The sequence below is a fragment of the Strongylocentrotus purpuratus genome, unplaced genomic scaffold (genome assembly GCF_000002235.5).
Source record: "Strongylocentrotus purpuratus isolate Spur 01 unplaced genomic scaffold, Spur_5.0 spur5_scaffold_9, whole genome shotgun sequence".
NCBI lineage: Eukaryota > Metazoa > Echinodermata > Echinoidea > Camarodonta > Strongylocentrotidae > Strongylocentrotus > Strongylocentrotus purpuratus.
In genome coordinates, this window is record NW_022145615.1 from 4556756 (window position 1) to 4571424 (window position 14669).

The window sequence follows — 14669 nt, forward strand, 5'->3', positions numbered from 1 at the left end:
TTCAATGAGTTCAAAGCAAATCTCTCTCTCTCTCCCTCCCCCCCCCCCTCTCTCTCTCCTTCTCTCTCTCTCTCTCTCTCTCTCCTTCTCTTGCCTATCTTGCCTCTCTTGGCCCCCCTCCCCCCTCTCTTCACTTTCTCACTTGCTCCTTTTCATATATCATTCTCCGTTCAACTATATTGGACCTGTAAGATGACTTAAGTCATTTCGTCAACTGGTCAATGACTCTGCATAGAGTTTTTCAGTCTTTTTTCCTTCAAATTTTAATATTATCAAATGTATGACAATTCAATTTATGCTGAAATCAATACAAATGGAATGGGGTTTATTTTATTTTAGCACGGTGGTATACTTCAGCCAATGGCTGTTCTTCAGTAAGGCCGTGCATATAAAACGCAATCACAATTCTACAAAGCAACATACATTATAGATTAACATGGTTTACATACAAAGTTAAATAAAATATACAGGTATATATATATATATATATATATATATATATACAAATAGGTTAGAAGGCGAGAATCCAAACAATTAAACCCTAATTTAGAAAAAGAAAACGAAAAGAAAAAATAAAAGAAAAACAAATCGGTTGTTTTTGTTTGCCTTTAAAAGTCAAACATGATATTATAAATATTATAAACTCCTTTTAAAAGTATAGTAAGTTGCTTTATATTTAGTTTCTACCAGCAATTCATTACATAGATTTGCACCATAATAATTTAAACTTTTCTTTTTGAAGCACGTTTTAATTCTTGGTTAAGTAAATATACGACGAGCATTTCTTAAGCTATAGGAAGCGTGTTTAAAATTAAATTTACTTAAAAGATAATCCGGGGTTAATTGCTCTGCAATTTTATACATTATACATAAAACATATTTGTTACGTCTCTCAACTAAGGTATCCAAACACAAATTGTCCTACAAAAGTCAAGTTGAGTATCTTTTTCCACTCTTATTATTGTTTTAAGTAATCTATTTTGTAAAATGTGTAGTTTTTGAATATTTTGTTTCTTCGTATTATTCCAAACAACATCACAATAATCCAATTTACTTTGAACAAGTGACTTATAAAAAATAATGCGGGTTTTGCGAGATGCAATGTCTTATTCTTTTTAACAAATGCAAATTCTTCACAGTACTTTTACACAAATGTTTCACATGTTTATCCCAATCTAACGAGTGTATTTCCCAAGGTATTTACACACAGTAACCTGATTCAGTTTTATGCTATCAATAAAAAGATCTGGATCTTTCCCACGAATTTCCCACGAATTCTGAAGATCCGTGTGTCTTAATGCCTTAGTTCACCAATGTACTACATCTCGTAACAAAGTAACAAAGTAGTGCTACATAGCCCATCTATCACTGGATTCATCAATTACTTCATTTTTATTTCATGGCTCATTCAGAGTAGATATAATTCACTTAACGAGATATATAACGTCGTATAAATGTATATAAATTGATGGAAGTAAAATTTAACAGAGAAATGAAAAGAGAACAAAAGAGAAATTATCAAACGTAAGATAGCAAGTTAAGGTCACTATTAAAGAACTAGGTTTAAGTAGGTTCATGGTTGAATATGCCTTTTCCATTAGGTTGGTTTTAATTTTGATCTAAACAAGGTAATATCAGAGATGCAACGAAGGGAAGCTGGAAGAGAATTCCACAAACGTGGAGCAGAGCATAGAAGGACCTATCGACAAAGTATTTTGTTTTTGCTTTGCTAACGGTCAAGAGAAATTAAGAACAATATTTATACTAGTTAGCTGCTATTCCAACCAATTTATGCCACAAATATGGCGCAGTATGCCAAATAGTTATAATAATTATAAAATTGTTGATCACTGTATTGGGCAGCCAGGGAGATTGATTACTGGTCGGAATCCATGACCCTTAGATCTGTTGGCCTCCATGATGCGCATGAGCTCTTCACGTTTGTCAGCCTCTATTTTCCGCAACTGTTCTTGGAACCGACGTTCCCGCTCTTCTTCCTGGAGTTGCATCTCGCGTGACTCCAGCTTCTGTCGCTCCATCTGAAGCTCATGCTGCTGCTTCTCAAACTCCATCTTCATCTTATGATCCCGCTCCAGGAATTCCAGCTCCATACTTCTCTTCTCAAGGTCTTTCTTGAGTTGTTCGACCTCTCTTCTTTCCCCCTCCACCATTTCCCACTCCTGACTCTTCTCCGTCCTCTTGACGCTTTGAGCCCCTTGATGTGATACCTTTGCTGTTGGCACTGGTTTCTCTGTCGGACCCATCTTCGCCTTCTCCGCCTTCTGCTCCAGCTCCACACGTTGGTAGTGCTTGAAGACAGCTGTATCATTTCCAATGGTTATGCATCTCTCGATCAGGTTCAGAAGATTCAGTTGGTACTGCGCATCTAGTTTGGTCTTATCGTTGGTGATGTTGGCCACCTCGTAGATATCGCCGATCCCTGAGACCCGGAGAACAGCGAGCAGGATGTCGATGTCGTTTCGCTCGGCTACGTCAACGTGGGTGATGACGGCAACGGGGTAACACCCTGCAATGCATGATGATAAGACGAGAAGAAAAGACAAACAAATCTATTAACATCTTTGTTTTGAGTATGCCCAGAGGCGTTGAACATTATTTAAGTTTTTTGTCCATTTTGCACCTAATATATTTTCAGTTTATGGAACCCTACGTCATATTTCGAACAATATTGAAAGTATGAAATCGTTCAACATGGATGTTTGTTTCGCTCACATGTAAAATTAAGGCTCAGACAAAGTTTACAAAGAATAGAAATATGATACGAAACATGGATAGTTTTTGGTGATGAAAAAATAATAAGCACATATAATATTTATTTTCATTTGGTTATGGCTTGTTTCGTTTCCTTAAGGTACGTTATTCAACTGTCTACATGCATATTAAAAAATATATTTGTAACCCACTATCCACCGATAGAAAATTAAGCTTTTAAATTTAATTCTCATTTTATGAGATAACAATTTGACCATTTTGGAAAAGGTATTTGTTTCATTTTTATTTGTCTTAAAGAAAATGTTGGTATTACATGGGATTTAAAAAAAATATTTATATATTACCTTGGCGACGGTGCAGAAAATCAACCAAGTGATTGAGCCCAGCAAAATCTGATTTGATGTCATGAATAGCGCTAGTAATATAACAGAAAGAAGAGAATAGAAAAAAGGGTCAGCTTTACAATTGTTACTCAGTAACTTGGTTATTAATTCGACCTTATTATTTCAACAGAAATAACTAAGAACCGGGAATTACTTGACTGTTCTTAATGGGCAATACAACTCTTGTAATAAGTCCAACTGAACGAAAGTTTGAAATAAATCGAACCAATAATAAGAAAGTTATGAATGTTTGTAATAAATAAGAAATCACTAAGGCCATGCAAATCTCAAAACGCAAAAGATATTATGAATAATAAATTATTATAGGTCCTCCATAGAGAAAAGATCCCCTGAGTCATACATTTTTGTAAGGTTGCGACGTATTTTGTGTGTCGGAATTCGGAAACAATGGGAAAGTTGTCCGGCCATTTTGAAAAGGCCCATATACCTGCATTGTAGTGATTACAACTTTCAAAACTTAATAACTTTCTAATTTTTTGTCCGATTTTACTCAAACTTTCACAAGTCAACTTCTCTGATAGTACTTTGCTATCAAGATTTGATTTCTGAGAAAGGTGAGAAACAATAGAATTGTAAACTCTTAATCGTTTAATGTTATTTTAGAAGAACATCACCTTAGTTTAGAAGAACATCATGATAGCAAGTTTCCTTGAAAGGATGCTCCCCAATTGCTCTCGTAACACAGTAAAGTATGACCAGAAATAGCTAAAAATGTTCGGACCACACGACTATGCCACGGGTGCCTGTACTTCCATATACTGTAGTATCGATTTCTGGCTGCAGTGTATGTGTTTTTCATCAAGATTGAGTAAAAACGTCACAGTATACACCGAATTAACTCATATCGTAATTAGGGGTTTGCCGAGTTTATTGTCCTTTAGGAACAAATTTTTTTTATGCAGATTAGCAAAGTGAATGTTATTAAGTATATGTTTAGGTTTAGTGGCACAGGGGGGGGGGGGGGGACAACACTGCCCCAATCCCATTGATGAACGCCACGCCACTGCTCACATAGGCCATGAATTATCAAATGCTTGCAGTATCGAAGCCAGAACTATATAACACCTGCTGGCAGGCACGTAGCCAAGGGGGGGGGGGGACACGGGGGGGGCACATGCCCCCCAAAAAAAACAAAAAAACAAATCCAAGATCAGTCGAACTTTTTTAGACCCTCTTTTTTACCTCGAACGATTACCCCCACAAACATCAAACTCTGGCTACGTGCCTGCCTGCTGGCAATAGCTGCCTTTAAATTATAAATGAGCATTCTCTTATCTAAATCAACATAAATAAAAACATTCAACAGGCCTACCTAAACACGAAAACAGCACATGTTATTGGGTGTCCTTTCTTACGATCAACTGCCGGGATATCGAACCGTTGTACTTCTTCACCTAACCATTGGACCTGTTCACTGTAGCCTCGGTCTCCGTCTAAAATGAAAATGAAGACAGAAACCCGTCAAGATGATTTGATGGACTGATTTGTTGGACTGTAAATACTCTGGCTACCTTTATCATGAAAACCATGTTGTTATAGCTATATAATCAAGTATATATCTCAGAATTAATCTATTTGTAAGGAAATTTGGCTACCGAAAATAGCCGACGCGCAGGATCAGACGCGTACGCAGGGGGGGGGGGGGGTTAACCCCCTCCCCCCACTTTTGTAATTTTATGTATGTAAACTCCCCTAAAATAAACCTAAACCCCCCCCCCCCTTTTGTTTTTGTTTTTGTTTTTTTTATTAAAAAATAAATAAATAAATATTCCCAATGTTAAAAAAGTGTCCTCTTACCCCCCCCCCCCCCCCCCCCCCCCCCCCCCCCCGCTTATTCAGCGGCTGGCTGAGTCGTTGCGAAACTTTCGGACCGATTTATAAATGTTAAAACCCCCCTTGAAAAAATCCTGCGTACGCGCCTGCGCAGGACCCCCGCGGCGGTCGTTAAAATTGTCAACGCCAGTAGAGATGATAAAATCATATAAACGCTTACAAAAAATAAAATAGGCCTACTTGTTGTCAAACGTTAGTCAGTTGAATGCAATACGAGTTGTCAAACGTTTTTTTTTTAAAGAAATGTGTATCAGTGGCGGTGTGCTATTATAAATACTTGGTAAAGTACAAATCTATTGTGATTGGAAATCGTTAGTTTTATGTCGCAAGAAGAAATAGAAACCCAAAGAATTACTCACCAAGTTGTGCTGCTATTTCAGCATGAACTTCTTCTGCACTAGGGTTGTCTAGTCCTCGGTTATCAATGACGTAGATGCATTGGGTCAAATTGGCGATCTTTCTGAACATGGTATGACCCCCTGCTTTCTCCTGACTTGCTACTTCAATCCATTGCGACTTTCTCAAACGTCCCTGAGCTGCAAACTTTAGGGAATTTATCAGAGAACTTTTTCCGCACCCAGTTCTTCCAAACAATCCAACGAAGAGGTTTTCGGGAAAGGAAATCTTGTCGGGAAGGGTGACGTTTTTACCTGGCTTGTAATCTTTAACGATATCGTGAATCTCTCTTATATCCTCCAGCAGGTCACTTTCGGAGATTGTCGCCATGTTCCTATTAATTGTATATCTCTACAGGAGTTTGCAACAAATTTAAAACAGAAATATGTGAATTGTAGTTTATCCTAAAAGTTATCTGCAGCCAAGCTTTGCCAAGTTATTCGTGATTTCTCAAAAATGAACAAAGTATTTCAGATGAGGAACTTAATAATTACCCGTTATTTTTTGTTGTTTGTTTTGCCTTTGTATTTGAAAGGTATTTGCTTAACCGTGAGATTGATATCTAGAATAGCCAAGAATTAGGGTAGACTCGCTTTCGGAAGCGGAAATACACACGTTCATAAAAGTGTGTGATGGCGTCGTTTATAAGGAGAATACTGCTTTATGGAGGTGTGGCTTATGCAGGTATATCACTGCGCCTGCGTGAGTAAAAGTACCTCCCAGGCCGATGAAGGCATGGCGAAACAATGACAATAAAATGGGTTTTTCCAAACAACATTATGAAATCACAACCACAAAACGCCTCAATTTTCAAATAGATTGTGTTGCCATGCAAAATGCCCCATATAACTGTAGGTACTTTGTGCTAAGCTATTCTTTAACTGCTGGCCCTTGCAGACAAATTACTGCGCATGCTCAATACTTTAGCTTAGCACCGCCCATACGGACGTGACCATATTTGTACACAATGACAAGGCAGTGGGTTTTTCCAGCTCCCACATCGTATTACAAACTTGCTTGTTACCCTCCATCAATTGCGACGCAAAGGGTGCTTTAGCTGGCAAGCTATCCGCACTGACTTTGCAACCAACGACGGGCAGAAGTTCATCATGGCGAGCAGGAACAAAATTGTCATCGCTTTACTCTCCGTTTCGACGGAAAACTCTACAGATCAGTTAATTGAACAAATCAAGCGCGAGAATGAGGATTTCAGATGCGTCTTTGTGAAACTCACCCAGCAAGACTTACAGTCGTTCCAGCCTGGAGAGACGTACGATGCCGTCGTTCTGTTACATTCAATTTCACAAGGTCGTAACTCCATCACTGACGTAGCAGACGCCAAGTACAGCAAGCTCCTACCCAAACTTAAGACGATTTATGGTGAGTCATTCTGAGTGATTATACTTCAGATATATGTTTCATATGATTTTTACATGGGCTGTTGTATATAGAGCCAGAATCACGTTTCTGAGAGATGATAAACGCATTGCGCCGGAAGTGGATGGGGGGGGGGGGGGGCAAAGCAGTAAAGGAGCAAAGATAGTTTGTAGTTTTTAAACAAAAATAACAAACAAATACTAAAACCGGAATTGAATCACATACAAATTATATTCCATTCAAAGAAAAGGAAAGTTAACACAATTAAAATTTCCTATACATTCCGCATGCCTCTATATTAATCAATGGAGGGTTTTTTTTTTTATAATTATAGCGAAAAGCGCATATCATAAAAATATTGTGAGAGGATGAGAAAGCGTATGTGTTTTTTTATTATACGAGTGAGAAGACATTTTGGTAAATCGTACCTTTTTATGCGTTTGTTGGAAAATTACAAATTCCCAAATTTACAGTCGGGCGAAAGAATGTGTTTATTTAGAAGCCTCCATGTCGGGGCCTGCAGAACGTCGGGGCCTGCAGAACGTCGGGGCTCGGGGGCTAGAGCCCCCTCCCCCTCACGATTTTGAAAAAGTATGTTAAAGAGAAAAAGAAAGAAAGAGAGAGAGAGAAAAATGAGTGACCCGCCAATGTCAGAAAGGAGGTATCGAAATATGCTAATCTGGCCGTAATTAAAGGCCTAAAACCCATGAGTTTACGGGGGCTCACGGGGGTCCCACCCCCTGGACCCCACCATGGACCTTAAAGAGGGCCCCTGGATGCTCATCTGACCGTAATTAAATACCTAAAACCCCTGGGCTTCCGGGGGCTCTGCCCCCTAAACCCCACTTAGGGCCTCAAGGCGGGCCCGTGGATGCTAATTTGACCGTAATTAAATACCTAAAACCTCTGAGCTTCCGTGGGCTCTGCCCTCTGGACGCCCCACCAATTAGTGACCTGCCAGTTTCTCAAATAAGGTATCTGAATATGCTTATCTGACCGCAATTTAATGCCTAAAAACCCTGAGCTTCCGGGGGGCAAAGCCCCTGGACCCTACACCAATTTACGCTCGCCACACCCTACCTGATCGTTAATTCTCCACTTTGAAAAACGTTCCGCGGGGCCTGCATGTAACATGTAAGAGTTGTGGTGATTCTGATTTTTCTTCGGGGAGGGGGGGGGGGGGAGTGAGGAGAGGCAAGAGCCCTTCGCCCCCCCCCCCCCGTTTCCCTCTTTTCTTATTATTATTCTTTCTTTCCTTTTATCTTCTCTTTCCCTTTCCCTTTTTTCCTTCTCTCTGTCTCCCCCAGCTAGGGCTGGTTTTGTTTACGAAGCGCCCGTCAGGAGAGTACACGATAGAGTACACGATAGAGTACACGATAAAATTTATATTATTATATAAATTTATATCGTGAACTTTTCACGATAAAATTCACGATATCGTCAATTTCATCGTGAAAAGTTCACGATAAAGTTCACGATATCGTCAATTTCGTGAATTTCTTCGTGAAAAATATGCGATAAAATTGACGATATCGTGAATTTTATCGCATATTTTTCACGATTTAGTCTATTCGCGATGTCCCTTCAGGGCCACCATAGTTTTGAAACACACGTATTGGACCTTCGAAGGGTAATTTCCGGTTCGGAGAAATAGCACGCGCCATGTGCTGTGTCATGTTGTTGTATACAAGCATGCCTGCGTGCTCGTCCATTGTTTATTGTATTGTTCATTGTTTACGTATTATGCGATTACGTCCTTTAACTGTTTTTTTTTTCTTCATCGCGTGCACATGCTAACTATAGATCTCGCTCCGTGCGTTACAAAATAAAAAGATCACTGCGCACGCACGCCGAGTAGCCGAGAAGCCTGTTTCAAATCGCAAAGCTATTTTTCCATGCAATCGTAACCGGGCTGACCAGATTAAACTTTTTTTTAAAGCAGAAACACAAAGTTGCAAACCATCCAGAGACTCCTTATACATTGCGTTACCCAATAATTAATTATGAAATTACAAATCTTTATTCTCAGTTTTCTTATGTATAACTGATTTTCTTATAAAAATGATATGGCGTATATATTCAATACTGAATGAACGCCACTAAACTATTACCAACAACAACAACGTGCTACTCCAAGAATAAAAAAGTGCGCGCCCTAGTTGACCTCCGAGCAACTCTGCTTCCCGGGTCAAACGGCGCAAAGCAGCTGCGTAAAGACAAGGCCTTCATTTCGAATCGTGACGATCCTCTAGGAGTCTAGGACGACTACCCCCTAGGACAACTAACCCCCTTGGGGTAGTTGTTTTAGGGAAGTTGTCCTGGTGGTAGTTGTCCGGGGGTAGTTATCCGGGGGGTTAGTTGTCCTAGGGGGTAGTTAAATGGGGGTGGTTATCCGGGGGTTGATGTCCAGGGGGTAGGTGTCCTAGAAACCGAGTGGATGTGTCACCGGACTGTGGATCACAAGGTCCGGCCGCGGTTCAAGTCCCGCCGCGGCACTGATGTCCTTTGGCAAGACAGTGATCTACATTTGCCACTCTCCACCCAGGTGTTAAATGGGTAACCGGTTGGATGCGAAAGTTAATGTGGTTGGATTAGCAAATGGCGCTTGTAAAATGGCGACTGGCTGGAATGCTCCCCAGGGAGTGGAAAATGTGCATACATTGTGTTGCGGGTATTAAAGCCTGAATCCGATGACCGGGGTAAATACGTGCTGCGCCTAGAAAACAAAGTATTAGGCGCATAATAAATGTGAGCTAATATTATTTTTATCCAATTGTGATAGTGTGTGTGGGGTGTGTGTGCGTGAGTGTGTGTGTATGTGTTATCTTTTGATACAGTCCTTTTAAAACATGCAATGAAAACAATGTTTTACTATAGAAAGATTTTGCGTACAACGGGGTGCTTGAGAAAGTTTACTGAGAAGCAAGAGCGATTCAATTTTATGGCAGCGCTTATCACGTGTTCGCACCCGAGGCTTTGAGCATCAGTGCGTGAGAATGGCTATTACGGAGGCTTGACAATGAATCTGATTATTCTAGAGAAGGATTCAATTAAAAATATAGCCATGGTCTTATCTTGAAAATGAAATATACTGCCTAATGAAAAATGTCAACAGAAAAAGATTTATCTCAATGTATCTTAGTACATTTAAAGTCTTCTCCAGTGCGCGTAGCTTGAAGGTTTTTAAAGGGTTACTATGTTTTAAACGCAGAAAGGATTGAACAGGAATAGAAGAATCGAGAGAGATCGAGAGAGAGAGAGAGATGGAAACATTTCACTACTTCTCAAATTGCTACAAATATAAACTTTAATCATACTTAAGCTTTACAATTTCGTAAACGGTTCATATGTCTATTACTTTTTGGAAAAGTGAAATTGAAGAGAATCATGAGACTGAATCTCCACAAACAGTGAGGAAAAGAGGGCGCTCTTCATCCATTGACAAGGATCTCTATTAATTCTACTGGGTATTTTAATAGTAATTCTGTACTCCTGAGTTTTCAACTAGCTATTTCTGTTCTTTTTTGTTAAAGTTTATTTGATGAATTGAACAGTCCAGGAAAATCTATTTCAGGAAGATAAGCTTTATGTAAACCATTATGGTTAAAGTCACCAAAGATTTTGACCATCTCTACTTTCTGTGATCCGTCCGGGGATCATGACGTCATTTTTATATGCATGTATTTATGTATTTAAGGCGAGAATATGAGTTTAGAATTATTCATAGAATTTACATATATTTTGACAGGACCTGACCGTGTTGCAGTTGTTGTTCACTCCATGACGAGCTTCAATTCTAACACCAAGATGGCACTGATGTTGGTCTTCAAGAAGTCCCAGCCAACCACCTTCCAGTGCTCTAAATGCGTCATCCAATGCAACAATCTAGCTGAAATGCGAGCTGAAGACCTTTCGCGACTCTCTGAATTCCTGGGGAAGGTACCAGATCATCCTCTACCCATCGCTGACAAAGAGGCGCATTCAACCCTTATCGCATCGTCCTCTGCGGATAAAGTTGATACAATCGAGACTGGTGGTAAGCCACAAGCCACAAATGCTAGTGCTACCAAAGGAGATCAAAGTATGGCTTCTTCTTTGAGTTCTACTGACACCAGTTCAATGTCTCAGACAGATGTTGGCCGCTCGACAAATGCCCCAACAATCTCGATTGATAGTGGTTCTCCTGACCCTTTAGAAGTTGGTCTCCGTTCAAAAGTTGCTCCGACGCAACCTACTAAAAGCCAAACTTCAATGACAAGCACATCATCCACCAGTGTGGGAGATGGTAACCTTCGGAACATGGCTACTAGTACGTCACAACTTGGCGCACGTTCTTCCGACACCGCACAATTCTCACATGCCTCACCGAAAGTCGACACTTCACCGGATAGATATGCCGACCAAGACAAAGTGATCGACACAACCTACCCCATAGCCTTGGTCAATCTTTCTTCAGCATATCAACCCGGAAAATTGAAGGATGTTTTACAACGACAACTTCCCGGAAAGACAATCATGTTGATTAAAGACATACATGACCTGGCAAGCAACTGGCACTTGTTTGAAGCCATTCTTGTAGACTTGGGATCATTACCGGAAGCTGCATCTTACAGTTCGGTTGAATACAAAGACGCCTTGAATTTTTTCAAGAAATGCCTAAAAGAGATGTGTAGGTGTTACAGTTTTAGTTGTAGGTTTTTTCTAATATAATGTTGCCCATACAGGAAAAATTGCTCTTGCCTCCTTTGGTGACATTATAGTTTATTATTGATAGATTAAGTTTATAATCTTCTCAGATTTATACTTAGAATTAGAAGGGTCATTTGATTAATCCGATTTCTGAGAAAATGCAAAATTTATATGTTAAGATTAATCCTTGTCACAATCATTTCAGAATTGTATAGGCAAGAGTATGCCTTTTGAGTAATGCCACAAAGAAGAAGGCGCTTAGAAGAAGAAACAAAAATAAATTATATTTTACTACACGGTGTCACATGCAAATTCACATGTTCTACACATGTTTACATAATAGCAGTGAAGGGATGTTCCTTTATCTACCACAGCAATTGTTGAGGGTAGAATGAGGAACTGTATATTTTTGTCCTCTTTCTCTGTCCGTCATGTTCATAGTGAGAATAAATCACAATCCATATTGCCATGACTGATCCATTGACCAATTTGTTACTTTGCGATTCACATAGATTTAGTGATCTCATATTTCAAACATTTATAACTTCCTTATTATTTTTCCGATTTATATCAAACTTTCGCAATTCTGTTTCCCTTAAGTTACAACGTAATAGAAGACTTTGGTTTTAGTACAATTACCCCCTGGGCAATCACCCCGGGAAATTACCCCAAGGACAATTACCTCCACCCCTGAAAATAACCCCCTAGGACAACCTCCCCCCCCCCCCCCCATTAAACGGGAAGTCCACCCTGATTTTTTTGGGGGGTAATTGTCCACGAGGGGGGTAATTGTCCTAGGGGTAATATTCCGGGGTGTTATTGTCCTTGGGGAGAAGTTTTTTCGGGGGTTATTGTCCTGATACAGAAGACTTTAAATTTGCACGTTCCAGTGAGCTCTCAATCTGTAAATAATGACATGATGATCGCACCTCTATATTAAGTCGATATACCTACATGTGTATAGTGAAAACATGTTCTATAGAATTTCACTAGTATTTATTAGGAGATATTGTTATAATAACATCCACATTTAAAAAACAAGCTCTTATTCGTTTATAAACAAATTCTAAAACGTTTACATACTTGTTAATATTTCTAATGTATGTTCGAAGAATCTTCTACAAAAAATAAATTCCAATGGGGTATTACAATTTTATACATTGCATAAACTTGTTGCAGGGGGTCTAATAATCGCTTATCTCAATCTTACTACCCTTTAGTGGTACCCCAGAATTTAGCCATGTTGATGCCCGCTCCGACGAATACTCCTTCTGACCATAAACATGCAGGTGAGGTAACTTATATATTTAATCTCTGACTCAACAACATCTTCTGTTTTACACATTTATTTTTTTATTTTACTAATATTTTAAACCCTATATGCTTTTCGCTACAACTGTGTGGCACTGTGTATATCGTCTTCTAGTCCGAGTTTTCTATGTAGATGTTCCTTTTCATAATAGAGAAACATGCCACTATCCTTACCCGTTACGGCACATTCAACATTTCTTCTCGTTTTATTATTTGCAGATACCATACGCAGGATAAGCGAGATCGACAAGACCACAGAAGTTTCTGTCTTTCAGTACAGCAGTGAATCTTGCAGACCATCTCTCTTTGATGATAACACGAAAAATCGACTGGTTTTCTGGCTTCTCGATTGCAACAAAAGATACCACGCAGCTGGCCTTCAGAAGGGACCCAGTTTCTTCAAGAACATTCAAACTCAATTATCAAAGTTTGTCCCGTCTTTTATTAAGAAGCTAGGCTGGTAGAAGTACGTGGATGGGGTAGTGGATTCATAGGCCGACCTTAAAGGAGTTCTTTCGTCTGGCAATGGAAGTCTATTAAGAGAATAATGCTTTTATCATGCTGATTGTATTGGTTATGGTGTCAGTACATGCATGATTTTTGTTTCATTAAATACCGCCAAGATTTTTGGTAAATACGTGTAGCTTGATTGATATCTACACGATACATGTATGTGACAATGGAGAGGCAAATACATGTATACGTGTTGCAACATTTATACAATAAAATTAGGATTCGTGTGAGGTTCATGCTAATTATCAATTTTTCTTCAATAAAGACAAATTTTTGGAAATCTCTATAATCTCTAACAATAACTCTGACTCTTCTTTCATCTCTAAAATTCATTACTCCCGTATCCATGAGAATGGCACCGTCCCCACCTTTTTCATTCTCGCTCTCTCTCTCTCTCTCTCTCTCTCTCTCTCTGTCTCCTAACCTCTTACTCAAATGGGATATCAAACCACCCCTTCCTACCAAAGGCTGCACCATGAAATGCCAGTGTAATCACTAAATTTTCATCTTGACCGTCGTATATAATTATGATGACGACGATATGAGTATTCCACACTAATGTAACTATACCCCGTGTAATACAGTTGGTGATAACAAATATAACTATAACAGACTTCGAGAAATCAACATAAGGCATTTCATATAGTATAATGTGTCATTTAGTGAAATTGTGGAAATGAATGTGACATAAATAATCCAAACATGATTTCTATAGTCATTATTGGGTTTTTAAAATTGCCTATAAGTTGAATTCTTATGGGTCTTTGCGATTGAGTTCTATATAATATTTTTAAACAAAATTACAAATTCCACTGAAAACCGTTTCATTGGTATAGGATTTACTCGAAAGTTACAATTGTGATTTTTTAATGAATGAGAAACTACGGTAAACGGCAATGTTGTACATATTCTATATGATATATTTTACAGACCTTTTGTAATTTTTTATTTAATAAATCAACTTTCTTCGTTGTTTGGTTCGTTGATTTGTTTGTTTCTCTGTATATCTTCCAAAAGGGATTCATATATTGGTAACGCTTTAAAACTGTAATATTCATAACTTCTGCGAAAACTTTAACATATCAATCACGTTCATGACTTCTTTAGTATTGATTTCTTTAACTCCTTTGTTTGTTTGTTTGTTTACCGTTTTTCTTTTAGTGTGAATAGATTAATGCTCTGCTCTGGTATTTGCAGGCAGCAATAGCCAATAGGATAGATGTATAACAGAGTAGTAGTAATAACCAACATAGGTTAATATTTTGTACACTAATGGGTGCGGTGACTTTCAATACGTTTGGCGCCGTTAACATTGTGAAGTTAGAAGTAGGTCACGAACGCCCTGCCCATAATAGTTGTATTTTCATCATCGTTATGTGCTCTTCATATCAATAAATACACTTTAATGGTTTA

At 38.9% G+C, this 14669-nt stretch overlaps 2 protein-coding genes across 2 annotated transcripts; one reads left to right on the forward strand and one right to left on the reverse strand.

The window, feature by feature from the left end:
* Positions 1 to 767: 767 nt before the first annotated feature.
* On the reverse strand, positions 768 to 6106 carry LOC100893338. The gene is made up of 4 exons (XM_003725959.3): positions 5330 to 6106; positions 4450 to 4570; positions 3078 to 3148; positions 768 to 2527 (listed from the first exon to the last, which is right to left on the reverse strand). Exons 1-4 carry the CDS (start codon positions 5694 to 5696, stop codon positions 1848 to 1850), a joined length of 1239 nt encoding a protein of 412 aa, XP_003726007.1. The 5' UTR covers positions 5697 to 6106; the 3' UTR covers positions 768 to 1847.
* Positions 6107 to 10375: 4269 nt separating this feature from the next.
* On the forward strand, positions 10376 to 14669 carry LOC100888401. Its single transcript, XM_011676975.2, has 3 exons — positions 10376 to 11412; positions 12653 to 12721; positions 12963 to 14669. Exons 1-3 carry the CDS (start codon positions 10449 to 10451, stop codon positions 13205 to 13207), a joined length of 1278 nt encoding a protein of 425 aa, XP_011675277.2. The 5' UTR covers positions 10376 to 10448; the 3' UTR covers positions 13208 to 14669.